This window comes from Acomys russatus, chromosome 6 (assembly GCF_903995435.1).
Source record: "Acomys russatus chromosome 6, mAcoRus1.1, whole genome shotgun sequence".
Classification (NCBI taxonomy): domain Eukaryota; kingdom Metazoa; phylum Chordata; class Mammalia; order Rodentia; family Muridae; genus Acomys; species Acomys russatus.
In genome coordinates this window covers 42,771,957-42,792,248 of record NC_067142.1, presented here as the reverse complement: position 1 = coordinate 42,792,248, position 20,292 = coordinate 42,771,957, and the positions used below count along the sequence as shown (strand labels likewise).

The 20,292-nt window shown below is 36.2% G+C and overlaps 1 protein-coding gene across 1 annotated transcript; it reads right to left on the bottom strand.

The window, feature by feature from the left end:
* Positions 1-2,064: 2,064 nt before the first annotated feature.
* On the bottom strand, positions 2,065-19,978 carry LOC127191082 (ubiquitin-conjugating enzyme E2 variant 1-like). Its single transcript, XM_051148320.1, is given in 4 exon segments — positions 2,065-2,215; positions 2,342-2,418; positions 2,420-2,527; positions 19,934-19,978. Coding segments are annotated over 4 exon segments (381 nt in total).
* Positions 19,979-20,292: the final 314 nt, after the last annotated feature.

Genomic DNA, 20,292 nt, shown 5'->3' with positions numbered 1-20,292 from the left:
AGGTAACTGAGTAAAACCTCATCGTGGCCTGCATATCAAACTTCAGTAAATGTTCAGCAACTATTTATTTTTATTTTTGTGGTTGTGCTGATGAATGTGCTTAAAGAAATACTAAAATTCATATCCCACTCTCCACTCAACTGTGGAGAATATTCTGACCATTGGCTAGATCTGGGAAGGGGTTTAAAGTTTACCTCCAGTATTGTCCTTGGCTGGTGCCTTAGTTTGAGCGGGACCCCTGGGCCCAAATCTGCCTATCATATTGTTCTACTTGTAGATTTCTAGGACCCTCTGTATCCTTTTATTTTGCTATTCTCCCATGCGTCTCTCATTTAGAGTCCCAATAAGATGCCCTCCCCTTTGTCCCAGTTTCCTGGTAAGTGAAGGCTTTCGTGGGACATGCCCCTTGGGCTAGTATGCAGATATAAGTGAGTATATACCATTTGATTCTTTCTGCTTCTGGGTTAACTCACTCATTATGATCATTTCTAGCTCAATCCATTTATCCACAAATTTCGGGAATTCCTTGTTTTTAATAGCTCAGTAGTATTCCATAGTGTATATGTACCACAGTTTCTTTATCCACTCTCAGGAACAGTCATAGGGGAGGGGAATAATGGGAAAATGGGGAGGGGAGGAATGGGAGGATACAAAGGATGGGATAAACATTGAGATGTAACAAGAATAAATTAATAAAAAAAAGAAGATATAAACAAATAAAACTCACAAAAAAAAAGAAATACTAAAATTGTGTGGCTGATGTTTCTTTCACTTTCAAATTTGAGCTTAGGCAATTATTTTTAATTGTTTTTCTTTTCCTTTCTTTCTTTCTTTCTTCTTTTTTTTTTTTTTTTTGTTTCAACACAACGAATTGTCTTTATTTTGGTATGCATTCACGTTTCAACATTTAGTGGTCCTGAACAGAGGTCAGGCCCACTGGTCTGCAAACACAGTGCCTTAGAGCTCCTCCAAGTCCATGCCGAGGGTCTGAGGAGCGACACTAAAATCTGAGTCCACAGGCTCAGGGCCTTGAGTTCCCACTGTCAGCCTCCAAATCAAACCCTATGGTTAGCCAGGGTGATACAGAGCCTTGTTCAAACCTCTTCAATGTGTAAAAGCAATTATGGGAAAAGGAACCAGCTCAGAACCGTGTGCACGCAGGGCTCTCTGCATGGTCTTTCTCTAGGCGGAACCACCGAGGTCTCCGAGGGCTGGCGAGTCTGAGTTGCCACTGATTGCTCTGTTCACCTCGAGACTTGAGCTCAAGGCTTATGGGCTGATGGTGGCGGCAAGGCCGAGGACCCGGTGCCCACCTTCTCAGGCTGGTGGCAAGTGAATGAGGGTGGTCCCGAGCTAAGTGAGGAAGCCAGGTTCTTCCAATCTCATCTGATGGTTTTTGGCCACAGCAAGTGTTGGGTGGTAATGGGGAATAAGGGAGTTGAGGGGAGAAAGCAGCACCCCTTGATAAAGGTGGGGAGCCAGGAAGCCCTGACTTCCTCACCCATGGCCAATTTCAGAGGGAGAGGAGGGTTACAATCTAAGCTCTGGCCAAGGGTGGGAGTAGAGGAGTGGGTATGATGGGTTGGATGCGGCATCACTTAAGACTTAAGAAAGCAGGAATTCAGCCAAAGCACCCCAAGCCCAGCAGTAGTCACATGGCTGCCATCCCATCGATTCTAAGGGCCACCACACAGCTGTAGTGGGAGGGCAGGTGGGCAAAGGCAGACCCAGGCCATGTGCCAGCAGCAGGTGACTGTGGGAAGTGTCTGTTCACAGTTGCGTTAGCTGTGCCCACCGCTCCCAGAGTAAACCAATTTCAACACACCTTCTTGATCCCAGAAGTTCAACCAGGCAGACAACGGTTACGCCCTACAGAAGATGGTACACAGCACAACTTAGGGATTTCAAACGGACAAGAAATTATTATCAGAACAGTGTCTCAGGATGAAGTCTGAGTAGAGCTTCCTCTCCAGTACTTTGAGGTCTACAGATGTATCTATAAAATCCACAACTTTGGAAAATGAAGACTTAGGTGGGTGGGGACGAGGACCAGGACCCTGGTGACTAGTTGCTGTAACACTGTCCTTCTGGTGGCTGTGACAGCTTCATGATCTTTTTTGACATCATCAAGCGTCGAAGTTCCTGCAGGATGACTCTGACGCTGTGGGTATTCTGCCACTTGGCCAGCGCTGCTGTTGCTCTTGGGTCCACCACTCGATTCGATCTACTCACGCCACTCACATTGACATTTGCTACAATTCTTATAGATGGGGGTGTTTCTCAGTATTTAGGCCCACATTCTATTTTAAGTCTGTGTATTGGGTTTTCATAAATTGTTACTGGAGGCCCAATTATCATCCCTACCCATCTTGTAAGTGTCATATCTTCATCATCCTCTAGACTCCAGCTAACTGTGCGTCGTCGCCTACCCTTTTCTGGCTTCTTCCAGCTCTTCCAACAGTAGGAAATTTCGAGGGACTTTTACTCCCGAGCCTGTGGTAGCTGCTGTCTTGCGTCGCTGTGGCTCCTAATTGTATTTTCTTTAATATTATAATTATCTCTTAATTCCATGAGGAGAGGGCATACAGAAATAGTGAAACATTGGTACAGTTTTCAAAATTGAAAATCAGTTTAAAACCACTGCTACTTTATGCTTCGGAAATTATAGAAATGTTTCAATAATCCCTTCTCAGTTACTTTTTCCTCACGCTGAGGAAATTATTATGTATGACTTCCACACAAACTTATATAATGTGTATTGTTGTTCTGCATTTTAAACTATGTAAGTGGGATGGTACATGCATATCCTTTGGATGTTGTTTAGCTAATGTTAGAAATTTTATACTTTTCTACATCTTGTTAAGTTTATATTTTAACAGTGGTGGAAAACACACTTTATTCAGCCTGCTTCTAAAAAACAAGTTGTTTAGAATTTTCCACTCACAGAGCTATTTTAGAAGTATTATATAAAATTGAAAATATCTTATTATAGGGTAAGTCTTGGTTTTTAAAATATGGTTTGGAATTTGACATATATGGGCTTTTCTTAACACACAGAATTGTTTACAAGGAGTAAATTCTTTATTATTCTCATGAATTATATAGTTTTTCTATATATATATATATATCTCAGAAAAATATTTTAAGGAGTACTTTTCAGAAAAGCTGACATTGGAAAATCAAGAATTTAAGGAAAATCACTGAAAAAATTGACCCAACAGCTTTCTAAAATAAACAATATCATTACTTTAAAACATATTCTGTATTGTCTGCATTAAGATTTGATGAAACCGGAACAAAACACTTGTAGACAAGATAGTTATCATCCATGCTGGGGTGGATTTTTCAACAAGACAGCTGCCTTTGAATCACCTTCTGTAAGTAAACCCTTATCTGTACCTCGTAAGGAACCCAGTAAATACACTGGTTCACTGAGCTAGACTTGGAAAAAATCTTTTTTTCCCTCTGTTGTCAGTGCCCTATCTGGGTTGAACAGACACTGATTAAAGTATTGTCCAAAAAGTCCCATAATAATTGTTTCTGTCAGATATTTTGTCACACTGATACAAAGTATGACTAATGCATGCTCACTTTGGGCTTCAAAATAAAGCAAGGTAAGTCATGAAATAGCAGAGATAAATTAGAATATTCTTGCATAAGAATTAGGAGGTGTAATGGTTTGAATAGATATGGTCCTCATAGAGTCTATGTGTTTTAATGGTTGCCCATAGCAATTGGCACTATTAAGAGGTGTGGCCTTATTGGAGGAGGTGTGGCCTTGTTAGAGAAAGTGTGTCACTGTGGAGGTGGGGATTTAAGATCTTAAATACTCAAGCTACACCCAGTGTGAAGCACATCCAGTCTCCTCCCTGATGCCTGTGAATCCAGATGTAAAACTCTCAGTTCCTCCATCACCATGTCTGCCTGCCCTCTGCCATGTTTCCTGCCATAATGATGAAGGACTAACCCTCTGAAATTGTAAGACAGCTCCAATTAGATGCTGTCATGTATAAGAGTTGCTGTAGTCATGGTGTGTCTTCACAGCAATCAAACCGTAACTAAGACAGGAGGGTTTGGGAGACAGTAAAAAATAACCTGACATTGAAGTTGTGGTGCAAACTATTTTTCAACTTGCTTTATGTGTGTGTGTGTGTGTGTGTGTGTGTGTGTGTGACACCAGAACTCAGAAATCAGTGCTATCATAGGGCTCTTTGGCAATAAAGCTTATCTGTTATCAATGACTAGGGCACATTTTAGCAAGATTAAACATATGATCCATAGATTGAGTAATTGATTTCAAGGTTTATGCATGTTACTTGACATGATGTGGTAAGTATCTGTTGGAGCTTAATGTGCATCTTATGAATTAAATATATTATGAAACACTTTAAATCTGATGAAATTGGTTAAAAACATTTAAAAAGAACAGAAACAAAATGAGTGAGTAAAAAAAATGTTTATTTAGTCACAACTTTAATAGAGGTGAGACTAGTAGAAGAAAAATGAAAATGACATTTTTTTCCTGTTACCTGTAGGATTATTCCACAGAGTATCTGAAAAGGTTCTTTCAGATATAGAGTGACATATTATAGGATGCTAACTACATTTATCAAAATCAAAGAACTATTACATAATAGTAAATGTACTCAGCAACTCGATATTTTTACTGAGTAATATGAAATAATCATAGTATACCATTATTGAGATGTACTTAACAATTAATGGACATATAGAAAGACAAGCATGATAGAGATCGAAGTGTGGCCATCATTGATGAGCAACTGCCTCTAGATCTCAATTCTTGTAAGCAGAAGTTTCAGTGAGTGAAGTAGCAGATTTACTTCAGTGAGAAAAGGCAAAGTTTTGCCAAACCCACGCAGACAGGCAGATTTCACCACTTTCCCAGCCACAGCATTCCATACAGAGAATGTAGCTTTCACAGAGAACTTAATGTCACTGAAAGAGAAAATCTAGGTGCCATCATGGAAGCCGTACCCAGTCTCCTATAACATCTTAGAAAATAAAAAGAAGATTGTAACTGATCTTCCTCTCAGCCTGTCACCCACTAAAGTCAGAATCCCAAAGAGGAGTAATCTGAGTACATGAATAAAGATTGGTGTCAAACTGACCCACATTGACCCTGGATTCAGAGAAGGGATGGCATAGGTAAAATAAATACAAAGGATTGGGACTCAAAATGAGAAACGCATGGGAGAATAGCAAAATAAAAGGATACAGAGGGTCCTAGAAATCTACAAGTAGAACAATATGATAGGCAGATTTGGGCCCAGGGGTCCCGCTCAAACTAAGGCACCAGCCAAGGACAATACAGGAGGTAAACTTTAAACCCCTTCCCAGATCTAGCCAATGGTCAGAATATTCTCCACAGTTGAGTGGAGAGTGGGATATGACTTTCTCACGTACTCTGGTGCCTCACATTTGACCATGTCCCCTGGAGGGGGAGACCTGGTGGCACTCAGAGGAAGGACAGCAGGTAGCCAAGAAGAGACTTGTTACCCTATGAGAATATATAGGGGGAGGTGATCCCCCTCAGGAACAGTCATAGGGGAGGGGAATAATGGGGAAATGGGGGGGGAGGAATGGGAGGATACAAGGGATGGGATAAACATTGAGATGTAACAAGAATAAATTAATAAAAAAAATTGCTGCTGTAACTACAAAGATTACTCAGTAATCCTGTAGTTTTTACTAAAAATTTTAATTGGTAAGAATAGTATTCAAGCTATTACGAGTAACTAGGACATTGTGCCTTTTATTTTTCACAAGCGTATAGAGTTCATCATGCCTTAATTAGCTGTGACAAATGGAAACCTTTGAAACACTCCAGCCTTCCTGGTGTTAAGAATTCAGCAAAACTAAAGTTCAGAATTTAACAAGAGAATATCACTCCAATTAAGCATATGTTGAGAAATGAATTTGGATTTTGTTTCCTTTTCAACAATCTGATTTCTTTATTTTGTTTGTGAAAATGAGCATTCCTGGAGGTTAATTGGTTCTAAAATATCTCAATTTCATGATCCCTCTATTTTCTTTAAGTAGTATGAACTATACTTATTGTATGTGTCATATTCAAAGCTAAGTGGATATATTTTCAAATATTATCAAATTCAATGAAATATATAACATACCCAAATGACATTCAGTAAATAAAATTCAATTAACATATAGATTCTTTGTTTTCTATTTTGCTTTATTTTTTTATTTTGAGACAGAGTTTCTCTATGTACCCTTGGCTGTCCTGGACTAGGTTTATAAACCAGCCTGACCTCAAACTCATAGAGATTGACCTGGCTTTGCCTCCTGGAGTGCTGGGACTACAGGTGTACACCACCATGCCCAGCACAAATAGTTATTTTTAAGAATGACTAAAAATTAAAACCACCATATTATTTTACATATTCCTCTAGTATGCCTTAAATACAACTAGATTATTAACCTCTCACCCTATATTAAGGTGATTTGTGGTACTTTCTTTCTTTGAAATAGTATAGAAATGTATGTCAAATGTAAATGTCACAATGGGAGGGACAATTATTTTAAGTCTGTTTAGGTAATTGTATCTGAAACTGGACACAAGCAGCAAACATTAGCTCTAAAAAACATAGCAATGTGGTATCTGGGAATACATCTCTGGACCACTTGCTCTCTTTAAAATTCAGTGGCTCTGCCTTGCACTTTAAACTGATCTGTTACTATGCACAGTGGTAACATCAGACAGTGGATATTTAGAAATGAGTGGTTTACTATAACAATCAAAATGCAGAGTTGTGAAGCCCGGCCCCAGTAGATACATCTACAAAACAACTCCCTCACTTGAGGCTCAGGGAACATTGCTGAGGGGGGCTGGGTGGGGCATAAAGGATTTTAACAGCCAGAAAAATCAAGGAATTTGCTGTATGATTGTGTGTGTGTTAAGAATATCAGAAGCTAATCCCATAGAGTCTCACCAACCTGACAGCTTAAATGTAAGTTGAATCTGGAAAATTATAGATATGCTGATGTGGATGGGGAAAAGCCAAAGAGACCTCAGTCCTACACAATAAACCATAGGCTGCTAAGGACTTCTGTGAGTCCCCAGGGCAGAGCACATCAATTGGCTGGCCAATACCAAATGCTGTCCTGTGTATGATTGCACATTCAAATCTAACTATTCTTTCCACCTGAGATGCAGCAGACGCTCTCTGTACGTTGATTGCTTATACCTACAGAACACCCCCCTATCAGTGAATGCAGATTTATTTTGTGGGAAGGGAAATGTTATTGCAGACTGAATGGCATTTGCAAGACTAACTGTAGCACTTAGCAGTGTTATGGAGCACCTTGGACTTGGATTCAAGCCTTCTCAATTTCACATGGTTTTATCAGGGCACAGTGTTCACAATATAAGTGGAAGAAATATAGGAATAAACTTTAATTTAATAAACAATACATTGCATGTATGCTAGGAGCTTGTGAGCACTGACATAGGATAAAATACTCAAACAGAAGCTTGTCATGATACACAAGCATGTTAGAACAATAAGTAAACTTAGAGGAAGCTATCTCTCAGAAAACAAGTTGCCACTAAAAGTGATCTTGAAGAGACAAAACAATTCAAAATAAATGAAGAACAACCTCCACAAGCAATGTGCCAGAGGGCTTGAACCTTCCTCCAGAAAAGACTGCTGAATATTCAATAGGAAAAAATACATAGGAAAACTATAATAATCTTTAGCAGCTAGTGGGTGGGCAGTAGTACCAAGGGTTACGATGGGGCAGGGGCAGGGAGAAAAAAGGAGAATTTAAAAATGTATCTTCGTTCTGGTAAAACAGGAATTGGACACAAAAGAAGCAACATGATGCTATTCTTGGGCCAGAGGTGACAAATAAGTAGTGTTTCATAATGGCTGCCAGAAGACTATGTCTGCAAATTTTTATTTTGTACCATCAAGGATAGCATGGATTCTACATAACAAATGAACTCTAGAATTTACTGGAAAATAAAATGTCTGTCTTCATTAGCTTGTTATGTGTGGATAAGCTATCCTTTTGGGAATGAAGAAATAGGATTAATTTAATTCATGGTGTACCAATCCTTTCTTTAATTCCTCTGTCATAGCTATATTCCATTAGTGTAAAAATGGATCCCATAAAGTCATTCATTGAATTATAGGGATGCCAGTATTGTACAAATGAGCTTCTCCAAAATAAGAACGATGTTTTGACAGTCTGAGTTTAAGACTAAGGATGTTGAAACATGTGGAAACTGGGCCCAGAACAGAAAATTTAATTCACTCAATCCAAAGTTTTCAACAGCACATATAGAAAATTCTAGACTGCTCTGCATCAAAGATATTAGAAAAATTAAGCTACTAAACAGACATTAAACAACTATACCTTTCTCAACACTTATTTTTTTCAGTGTAATAGTACAGAGAAACTGTCACAATGTAAATATCAATCATAAAACTCTTATGAAATATTGAAAATATTGTCATAACCAAAAGAAAAGAAATAGCTAAATAGACGTCTAATGAACAGGAAATGGAAAATTACAGAAATTCATATTTTCTTAATAAGCATTTTAGTAGTTTCGTTTTTATAACAAAATTTTCCTAAAAATAAAATTACCTTATAATACATACTACTTCAAATAGTACACTAAGCTAATAAAATTAGAAATCATGTAATCTTGTGAAAACATACATTATAAATAAATATTGAGATAGGGTTTTTTTTTTTTTTTTTTTTTTTTTTTTTTTTTGAGACAGAATCTCTCTATGTAGCCTTGGTTGTCCTGGACTCACTCTGTAGACCAGGCTGGCCTCAAGCTCACAGCACTCCACCTGCCTCTGCCTCCCAAGTGCTGGGATTAAAGGAGTGCACCACCATGCCCAGCAAGATAGTTTTTATAGCTCTCATTCAAAGTTTTATGTTTATATCATGAGCATAAAATTTTAAAATATTCCAGTATTTTTAACATGTTCATATTATTTAGGGCACTCTGTCATTTTCTCCTTTCAGATTGAAATTTATGATGCCTGGTAAAAATATTGTGTCATGTTAACAAAATCTTATTCCCTATTGGTGCTAAGGCATCAAAAATAACAAGAGCTGATTTAATTTTAAAAAACAATGGATTAATTAAAATTACAAAGTAATCTGGCAGTGTAGCTCTTCAAATAGCTTCTGCACTGGTGAGTGAGCAATTAAAAGCTACAAGCCTGATTACAATAATTTAATAATAGAAGGTAGTACTGCCACTTTGAGGCCATGAACAATTTGAATGTTGTTAATGTTTAAAGTATACAATGAATAATAATTTAGTACGTTCTGGTGAAGTTTTTATACAAAGATAAATGGAAATGTATGTTAATTTTCCTAGACAAATATTTATCTTTCCCATATGAAAATGATCTATAATTAGTTTCACTTCAACTCAGAAAATGAAGTTATCCCATTTCTGGAACTTTTAACCTAGTCCTTTCATATTGAAAGTTTATATATACTACTATTTATTTATTTACTTCTATTCTTTAAAACAATTTCTAAATTTAAATATATTTAGATCATATTCTTTCCTTCTCCAAGTCTTTCCAGACCACATCCCCATCCCTATCCACCCATCTTTAAGATTTTACTCAAAAAATACACACACACACAATACAAAACCAAACCACCCAAAACAAAGAAAACAAAATAAAACACAACCACCCCCCCAAAAAAAAACCCCACACAAACAAAACCACCAAACTGTAACCAAATAAAAGCACATATACACAAAAATCAAGAAGGCTATTATATATTGGCCAATTGTTTCTGAACTTGAAACCTGTCCTGGAATGGTTGTTATGCCCAGTGTAACTCAATTGGGCAAAACTGATTTTTCTCTCTCCCAGGAGGTATAAATGACATTTCAGTTGTTTGCCTTTTCCTATAAGTTTTAACTCATTAATTCACTTTTTAAAATATAACAAAATAAAATACAATAAGATAAAATGAAAACTGTCACATCAAACTGGATGAGGTAAGGCACACAGAAGGAAAAGAGCCCCCAAAACATGAGAATCAGAGACCCACTCATTTGCACAAGAATCCCATAGAAACTCTAAACTGAAAGCCATCAAATAGGCAAAAGGACCTGGTGCAGACTCAAGCCGACCCCGTGCATACTGCTTCAGTCTCTGTGAATTCATACGAGCATTGATCATGTTGGTTTAGAGGGACTTACTTTCTTGAAGTCCTCCATCCCCTCTGGCTCTTACTCTCTTTCTGCCTCCTCTTCCACAGGATTCCCTGAGCCCTAAGGAGAGAGAGTGGATGAAGACATTGAAATCAGAGCTGTGTCTTCTCAGATCACACATTCTCTGCCAACTGTCTACTGCAGAAGGAAGCTTCTCTTATGACAGCCAAGCCAGGCAAGAATCAATCAATATAGCAGAATATAATTAGGCTTCCCCAAAGGAAATTTTGACATAAGTTTCCCACAAAATATTTTTAATGTATTAGGATCTTTCAATAGTACCTACTAGCTTATATTCAAAGTAGTTTCATAAAAGCAGTTTAATAGATGTTTTATGCATGTATGATGATTACTTCAAATAGCTTGGAATGGAATTAATAAATAAACTGGGTGTTATCATCGCTCATTAAGGTTAATTCTGAAGTAAGAACTTCAATCAAAAGAAAATGGCTGAAAAGATGGAATGCTGAGGAATGAGCATGTTTGAGCCCGGTGTGGCAGCAGAGTTCTACAGCCCCAGCTCCTCAAGAAAACAAGGCCAGCAGCTTTCAACTATAAGACCTGCTTGGGTTGCAGAGTGAGTTAAGCTGCTCTGAAAACAAAAGTTGAGTACGTAAACCAAGCAAATATTGATTATAATCAGCAAAATAATAATGAATGAAATATGAGCTCACACATATGTGATATATTCTCAGTGTTAAAGAACTATAATTTATTTTTTATATTTATTTATTAAATTTTGGAGTGTTGAGATAGCACCTACAATTCTGGGCATATTTGGAAAATAATAATTTTTTGAATTGTTCAACAAGAACGTAAAGGTGTAATAGAAAATCTGAGGCATTCCTGGAATTTCATGTGTGAAATTGTACATTTTAGAAACTAGGAATAACATATTTAGTTAAAACAAAAATGGTAAGAATGAAGAAATAAATGAGAGAGGATTTAAAAGACCAATTAAATACTACTAAATACTATTAGTTATTTAAATGTTTATGAAATACCAATCACAATTTATCAGTTCAGAGACAGAAAAGAGCTAGAGAGATGGCTCAGTAGCCAAAAGCATTGGTACACAAGTGTGTGTACCTAAGTTTGAACCCCAAGAATCCATATAAAGAAAGGCACAATAACCTGAGCATCTCTGATTCTGAAGGTCATAAAGGGAAACAGAAAGCAAAGATGTGAGAATGCCAAGAAGCTCACAGATGAGATGCCTGACCTATATAGTGACAAAACAATTAAAGCCTTGTCTCATGAGGTGGGAGAAAAGTAAGTATTGGCAGTTGTCTTCTGATGTACAAAACTTATTTTGGGAACAAACACACACAGATACCTCCTGTTCATGTACATAAAGACAAAATATCTGAGGGAAAATATAAGTAGATCAATAGAGAGATGAATGAATGATGATGATAGATAGATAGAAAGATAGATTGATAGATGATAGATGATGCTCAAATAGAAAATAATACAAATTCAGATTTTTGAAAGTAAAAATGAAAACTCAAGCATAATAACAGGAATTGACCTTATAGTTTGAAAAATAAGAAAAGTTTTACTACCAAGAAAAAGAGTCACTATCCATTGAAAATGATAATTTGCTAAGTAAATATAAGGACTCTAAATATGCACAAACCTCAGTGCCACATATACAGAAAATACAGATAACTGTAAGAATAAATTAAAAGGAAAATACCACGTGGGACAGAATATTCTTGTCTGTCTTTCTTCCTTGCTTTCCTCCTTCTTTCTTTCCTTCCTTCTTTCCTTTGAATTTGTAAGGATGTCTTCTGTAACGTAGGCCAGTTTTTAAAGATGAAGCAAAGACATATTATTTAAGTTCCAATTAATATACTCAGAACACTACATTTATGGTATGAAAAAACAATGTAACAAAATACAATATCTTTTTTTTATTAATTTATTCATATTACATCTAGATTGTTAGCCCTTCCCCTGTTTCCTCCCATTCTTCCCTCCCTCCCATTTCTCTCTTTCTCCCCTCCCCTATGTCTGTGACTGAGGGAGACCTCTTCCCCCTATATATGCTCTTAGAATATCAAGTCTCTTCTTGGTAACTTGCTATCCTTCCTCTGAGTGCCACCAGGTCTCCCCATCAGAAAAGGGGCACCAGGGTTCGTGTGAGAGTCAGATCTCACTCTCCACTCAACGGTGGAGAATATCATGTTTGTCGGCTAGGTGTTGGTAGGGGTTCGAAGCTTACTGCCTATATTCTCCTTGGCTGGTGCCTTAGTTTGAGGAAGACCCCAGGACCCAGATCTGCCTGTCATAAAGTTCTTCTTGTAGGTTTCCAGGACGCTGTGGGAATGCTACTCAGCTATTAAAAACAAGGAATTCCCAAAATCTGTGGACAAATGGATTGATCTAGAAATTATCATAATGAGTGAGTTCACCCAGAAGCAAAAAGAGACAAACGGTATATACTCACTTATATCAAAACACTAGTCCAAGGGATACGTACCATGAAAAACTTTAGTTACCAAAAAAGTGGGTCAGAGGAGAGGCCATCCTATTGAGACTTTAGGCAAGAGTAGCATGGAAGAATGGCAAAATACAATGTCTTATCTAAAAATATAAACAGGCATAGATATCATAGACTAAAACTGGAAGTATGAAATTTCATACCTTCTAAAGCTTTAATTTATACAATGTGATTAATGACCTACATCTCCCACTTTATTTTATAACATGATTCCTTTCTAATAAATAAAATAAATATGCTTCAGGAATTCAAAGATGATATATAATTCTTATTTTGTTTTTAATTAGTTTTTTGTTTGTTTGTTTGTTTTATGAAATAGGGTTTCTCTGTGCAGTCTTGGCTGTCCTGGACTCTCTTTGTAGACCAGGCTGGCCTTGAACTTGCAAAGACCTGCCTGCCTCTGCCTCCCTGAGAATCAAATTACCGGCATGCGCCACCACCACACTACTGTTTTCAATAATTTTTATAGTCAGCAGATATGTTAAAATAAACAATTAGAAAGAGTATCTGAGAGAAGAAGAAAGGAATATGAGAGCTGTAGTACACAGAAGCTAAAGACTGTGAACAAAGAATGCTGCGAAATGCAGTGAAATGAGGTGATAACTGAGGATGAAGTCATCAAAACTCAAACCTTCAGTTGAAACACCACAAGAAGCAAGAATCAAAATTCAAACAGAAAAAGGATGAAAAGACAGATGCTGGAACGAAGGGCTGCACAGTTCATCCTCCAAGGACATCAGTGTCAGATCCACTGATGTTCAAGGTTACCAAGAGCAACTTCAAAGAGGCTATAGGATTCAGGAATCTGTAGCACAGAGGGAGTTAGAGGCTATGGGAATTACCATAGGTGTTTGACCACAATTCGCAAATATTTTGTGCCCTTTTCTAGAATTTTATATTATTACCACCAAACTCACCAATAGGTCACGATTTCAAAAATATTAGATATTTTTAGGTATTCTTTGCTCTTAAGTAATTTAGCAGGAGAATATTTTAACTTTTCCTTTTGTACTGGATATGAATAGTCTCTTTAGAGGCATTTCTTTTCCTTACTAAAATAGGTGGGTATAGTAAGAGTGTGAAGGATGCTAAAAAGGAAGGAGATAAACACTCAGAGTTCTATAATATTAAAAGAGAAATAAAAATACTTTGCAGTTTTCTGTCACCTCAGTTACTTTGCATATATGGCTTTCGAGAAGTAATCGGGGTGCTGATATTAACTGAGATGAATGGGAAATCCGATTTATCAATTTATATTGCTACCTACACCATAATATTTATTAAAATTTTGTGTGTTGAACAATTATGAGGCTCTTCAATTACCTCTGCCAAAGAACCTTTTCTGACAAGACCTGAGGGCTCTCTAATGTACAGGTATTAACATAGTTTTGAGTATGTAAAAAGTACATTATATGCATGGTTAAAAAGCAGTGAAACCTATTATGTGTAATGAATACAGACTAATAAGAACAGCATTATTTTTTTTTACGTCTGCCTTTGCTAAATTTGCTTGGCTTATGTCCTCTTGTTCAAATGTTACGTATAAAATAACTTACCAGCTGAAGTGTAGGTTTTAATCATCCCTTCACTGGTGGAAATAGTAAAAAATTATGTCAGAGCAAGAACACCCTCTTTTGCCAACTGAACATGTGCACTGGCCTGAAGAAAAGGTAAGTGCTAACCTGAAAAAAAAAATAGCCTTTCACTTCTGATTGATTATATCACAGTCCATAAATAGCAGTTTGTAAGATGTAGAAGAAAACATAAAGAATTATATCAAATTCAACTTTAGTCGTTACATTGATGGAAATTAATTGACAGCATCATTTAGCAAAAATACAGAATATCATTGTCCCATAGATTTGATATTATCAATAAAGACTAAATCAAGCTAAGCAAATTGGAATTTCATTTGAACTGCTTTGTGATTGGAACTATTTTCAGAAAATATGTGTCCTGTTATGAGTTGATATCCATTGAATGCTACATGGAGAAAATTCCTGCTCTGACTCCTTATAGTTATACTAGCATGTTTGGTAGAAAAATATATTAGTGTATTTCTATTATGGGATTTAAAAATGATAAACAGAAATGCTACTTGGAAAGTAGTATTTCATTGTTCACATTCTATTAAACAAATAAATTATCAACCAACTTGTTTTCAACAAGATAAATATTTTGCAAAGCCATTCATGTTTAGTACCAATCTATTTCATAATAATTGTTATAGGAAATTTGAGAAGTCAGCCTGATGCTTCAACTACTATAATCTATAATTCTGAATTTCAGGAAGTAGTTTATGCAATGAGAGAAATATATCATGTGTTCCTAAAGTTAAATAAATTGAAACACAAAGTATCATTTGATTTTCTGAACCTCATGACTTTTAAAATGTCTTCAGATAATTTTGATTAATAAGCTTATGAGAAAATAAATGAAACAGGTAAATAAAATAACCTAGCATCTGTTTATAATGCTGAATTATTTTAAGAGGCTACTACAATGCTATATTTAAAAGGATTGTATTAGCTTTTATTTTTTATGAAACATTAAGCCAGATTTTATGCTTTTATCTTGAAACGTTGGCCAAATAATTATCAGATTATCAAGTAATTATCAGATACTCAGGTTATAATATTTTTTTAGGAGGATAACACCTTTATTTGAATTAAAATAAGAGCTACAGTGCTGTACTTCTCACTACACGTTCATAAGAACTACTACAGAAAATAATGTGCATCAATTAAATAAAACCAAGAAATTTTACCTCTCTATTACTACCTTAGTTATTTTTCTACAACAGTGACAAAACACTATGACTCAGGAAAGTTATAAACAAAGGTGTTTAATTGGCTTATGGTCTCAAAGAGTCAGACTCCATGGTGGCAGAACAAAGACCTGGCTGGGAAACAGTGAAGAGCTCATATCTCTGTTCACAAATGTGAAGTTTAGAGAACTCTTGGAATGACAGAATCCTGTTTAAACCTCAAAACATAGCCCTAGCGACATTTTCTCAAATAGTTCCACCAACTAGGAACCAACTATTTAAGTATATAAGCCTGTGGAGGCAATACTCATTCAAACTATCACATTCCACACCCTGGCTTTCATAGGTTGATGGGTATATCATACTGCAAAATGCATTTAATCTAATGCCAGAGGGGTCCATAGTCTTTCACAATCTAAACACAATTTAAAGTTCAAACTTCAAAATCTCTCTGGGTACCCAAAGCAATCTCTTAATTTTAACCCTCTGTAAGACTGGTAAACAAAAACAAAATCAAATTACTTCCAACATACAATATGCATTAACATTCCAAAAAGGAAAAATGGGGACATAGTGAAGAAATAGCAAGACTGATATCCTCAGAGCAAACCCCAAATTCTATTATAGCTCCATGCCTGTTTTCAGAGAACTTAGCTGACTCCTCCCTTCCAGCTTTGCTTCAGCACATTTCTCTATCTTGGCCTGGATCCACTCCTTGTCTGCAGCTTTCACATGTGGATGTCAAATATCTCTGACATCTCCAAAATCGTGGGGTCTACAGTTCTTTGCATTCCGGGTTTCATTTTCACAACTTTACGTAAAGGCTTCTCAGGACCTCCACTCGGGGACTACTTGACACATGCCTGGTTTCAATAGGTCCCATTAACTGTGAAAGATTTCTAAGCTGGTTTATCCATGTATCCATGATGACTCTAAAACTAGTACCACATGGACTACACTGGAAAGTTTGTCTACCCATTTAGCACAGAGCCTGATCCCTTTGGATCACATCTACAGAGGCTTTACTGTGTTGCTTCTTTTAGGATCAGAAAAAAATACAGGCCTTGTCTTTTTACAAGTTGGAAGCTTAGTAGGTTGGGGTCTTGCCTTCAGGGCATGCTTTTATTCCACTTCAGATAACACCTCTCTCTACTCTTCACATTTTTAACACAAATCTGACCTCCAACATTATATTTCCTGGCACTCTCTTTTTCTTAACTCTACTTTTTTTATATTTACTTTTTACTCTGATTGCTCTTTTTCATTGCAGACCTGATTGAACATAATTACTAATAACCATTCAATAGAGTCATTATTAGATTGTCTTGAAATATCTTCTACCTAATAAATTAGTCCAGTAGTTTTCAATATAGCCTCTGGTAAAATTTTTGAACAAGGGCAGAAATAAGCCACATTCTTTGCCAAATTATCACAAGAATGACTTTTATCCAAGTTGCTTACAAGTTTTTCTCTCTAACTCCTGTTGAGCTTTGCCTCTGTAATCCACTTTGCTCTGAGTACTGCTGTTTTACAAGATAAGCTAGCCCATTGATCCATTTTTTACAGTATCCAAAAGCTTTCCTACTCCAAACTCCCAAAGTCTTTACACCCCCTCCCCCGACACCATCCAAAAATTAACAAAACACAAAAACATGTTTAGGCCTCTCATAATAATACTCTACTGTCTTGTATTTTAGTTACTTTTGTATTATTATGAAAAACACTATGATCAAGGAAGTTTATAAAAGAAAGTGATTAGCCTGTGATTTAAAGAATTATCATCCATCATGGCATATAAAAACATAGCATCCGCAACAGGTAGGAGCTCATATATTGATCCGAAAATTTTCTCTTCAAATTTTAAAAGTGGCTCTCCCAAGCCTCAGTGAATTTTCAGCACATTACCACAAGTGTCATTTCTCCATACTTTGTTTCCTTATATGCACTCATTTTTTTATTCCTGATAGAGTTTTCGTACCAAATTCAACATAATAGTTTGTTAATTGAAATATTTAGCCAATAAGCCACTGCACCAATACAAGCAGCTAAGAATACAAAAGTATATTTCTCAAGGCACCAATGCCCATAGAAATTGGGTTCTTTATTTTCCCACGCAATATATTAACAGATGAAGATGATGTAAGTGTTGCACAGGATTTACTACGTAAGAAGTAGTAACAGGATCTATGCCATATTTTACCCTTAAATCAAAATTAATTAATTAATTAATTAATTAATTAATTAATGCCTAGTCTAGATCTGTAAGCCTTTAATCCCACAACTGAGGGGCTAAAGAAAGAAATTCCATATTTGGCTGTGTGGACAAACTAATAAAACTTAATCTCACAAACTAAAACACCTGATATAAAAAAAAAAACCTGAGAAAATAAACACCTATTTAAGTAGTGTACCTTTAAAATGCAGCATTTTCCCCAAAATATCTATTGAGTGAGTCTGATTAAGGCTAGTTATGGAGGCAGGATCAGGACTGTGCCTCAGTTTATCCTTTAGGATTTTTTACACAGTTATCATTCTCTCCGATGGATCCTTCCCTAGTCATTCGTATAAATAAAGATATAAAGCAACATAGTCATTCCATTCAGTAATAAAACACCAATGACAGTGTTTTATGTTACACGGCAATGGTTCAAAACCTACATGTAATAAATGTAATATGGCTCACTAAGCGCAAAGCGACTTAGCGTTTTATAGAATAAGTTTGCCGTCCTTTGACATAAGTAAGTGGTGATAACCACAACAGTTTTTAAACTTTAAGTTAATCACAACACGCTCATACTAGAAAACTTTACATCAGTAACCTACATCTCCTTTCCAAGGGTATAGCCAGGGGCTAAATATGTTGAAGGCTATCAAGAGGTAGCAATTAATAGGAGAGGAACTCAACAAAATTGAAAATCAATGAGACTGAAAGATGGCTCTTTGAAAAAAAAAAATCACAATTTTAAACCTCTAGCAAGATAAAACAATAAAATTAAAAGACAAAAACTCATGATTAGTGCCACAGGTTTAATAATAATTACTTGCTTAGATAATGTGGACACTAATACATCTTAAAAGGAAACATCAATGATTTTATGTCCTTATATTTCAAAGCATAGAAGAATTAACCAGGCCTTCAAAATCCAAAAAATATCAACGGTTCAAACAAATGAAATAATCTGAATAACTTTATAGTCATTAGGGAAATTAGGTCAAAAATTTTAAATATTCAAAAAGTTTTTGTGATAAAAATAATTTCACTAAAGACGTCCATTTCACATTTTAAAAATTACCATCAAATTATATACTCTTAATAAAAATATAAAATACAGAATTTTATATAAATTACTTATGTGAGGCCATCACTACTTTGAAATTAAAACAAGATAGCACCATTACCAAGTAAATAAGCAGCTGAGCATTGCAAAACAAAGATACTCTTAAGCTAATGTGCCAGAACTATCCGTAAGGCAATTAACCTAAGAAGTTGACAGGGTATAAAGCAAGTCAGTGTTTCTGAGAGGTCTTATTGCATTACTGATGTAAGTGTAATTTAACACATTTTGAAAAGAAAATACATCCATAGTAACCATGAACACCAAATAAATGCACTGAAGTAGAAAAGCTTGTGGCAAAGTATGGTATTCATTAAAGATAAAAATGAACAATAAAAACTATCGTGATGTGAGGAAGACAAAATAAGAACTATCTGAACTGCTAATGATCATGTACTAAACTGAACATGGTGACGTATATCTGCAGTCACACAAATGAGGAGATTGGAGGACCACAAGTAGGAAGCAGTGTGCAATATGATGAGCCTTTCTCATCTCATGAACAAAGGCACAGCATGAAGAAAGCAAGTGTGCACACACGGACACACACACACACATACACACATACACAGAGAAAGAGAGAGAGAGAGAGAGAAATCTAGAATAGAATTGGATAGTGAAAGAATAAAACTACTCACTGAAATTTGAAACTGGAAATACTTTCATTACTGCTATTTTTATTGGGTTTGATCTGAGAACAGTTGCAGCAGAAAAAAAAAATGACATACATTACAATGGAATCTCTCACACACCACTCCTTATAGGTGTCAATTATTTTTGGTAGAAAATACAAAAGGACAATCAATCAATCAAACAAAGAGATAAAAAGGTCTTTCCGGGAACCAGTACATAAGCTCTTCAAGGTCCCACAGTGATGTAAAACTAAAGACATAAATCAGCCTGAGAAACATTTCCACATACTCTCAACATGGAGAAGGAGTCCTACCATCACAGGGAAAAACAAGAACACACTTCCACAAAAAGAATTTGGGGGTTGTATTTTTGTTTTTGAGACAGGTTTACTCTGTGTAGTCTTGGCTATCCTGAATTTGCTTTGTAGACCAGGCTAACCTCAAACTTACCTTCTTCTGCGACTCTGAGTGGTTAGGATTACAGGCATGTGCCATGGTGTGCTCAGCTTAGAATTTATTTGTAATGAGATTCAGAATAATCTCAATAAGAGAAATGGTAGCAGTTTCTGTGAAGCAAGACTTGGATCCATGCTGGGTGAAATTTGGTGATGAGCAGTTACTTATTCTGCTGTGAGGTGGTTTCCAAATTCACTCACTACTTCAGAGCAACCTGTAGTTCCAGCGAGTTGGGAAAAACAAACTGTCAGCATCTACACTGAATGTGGGTGGATTCCCTTAGTTTGTGATTTAAAGAAGCTCTTCAGGTTATTCTTATCCAAACCTGTTTCTAAACCTGTGGTCTAGAATAC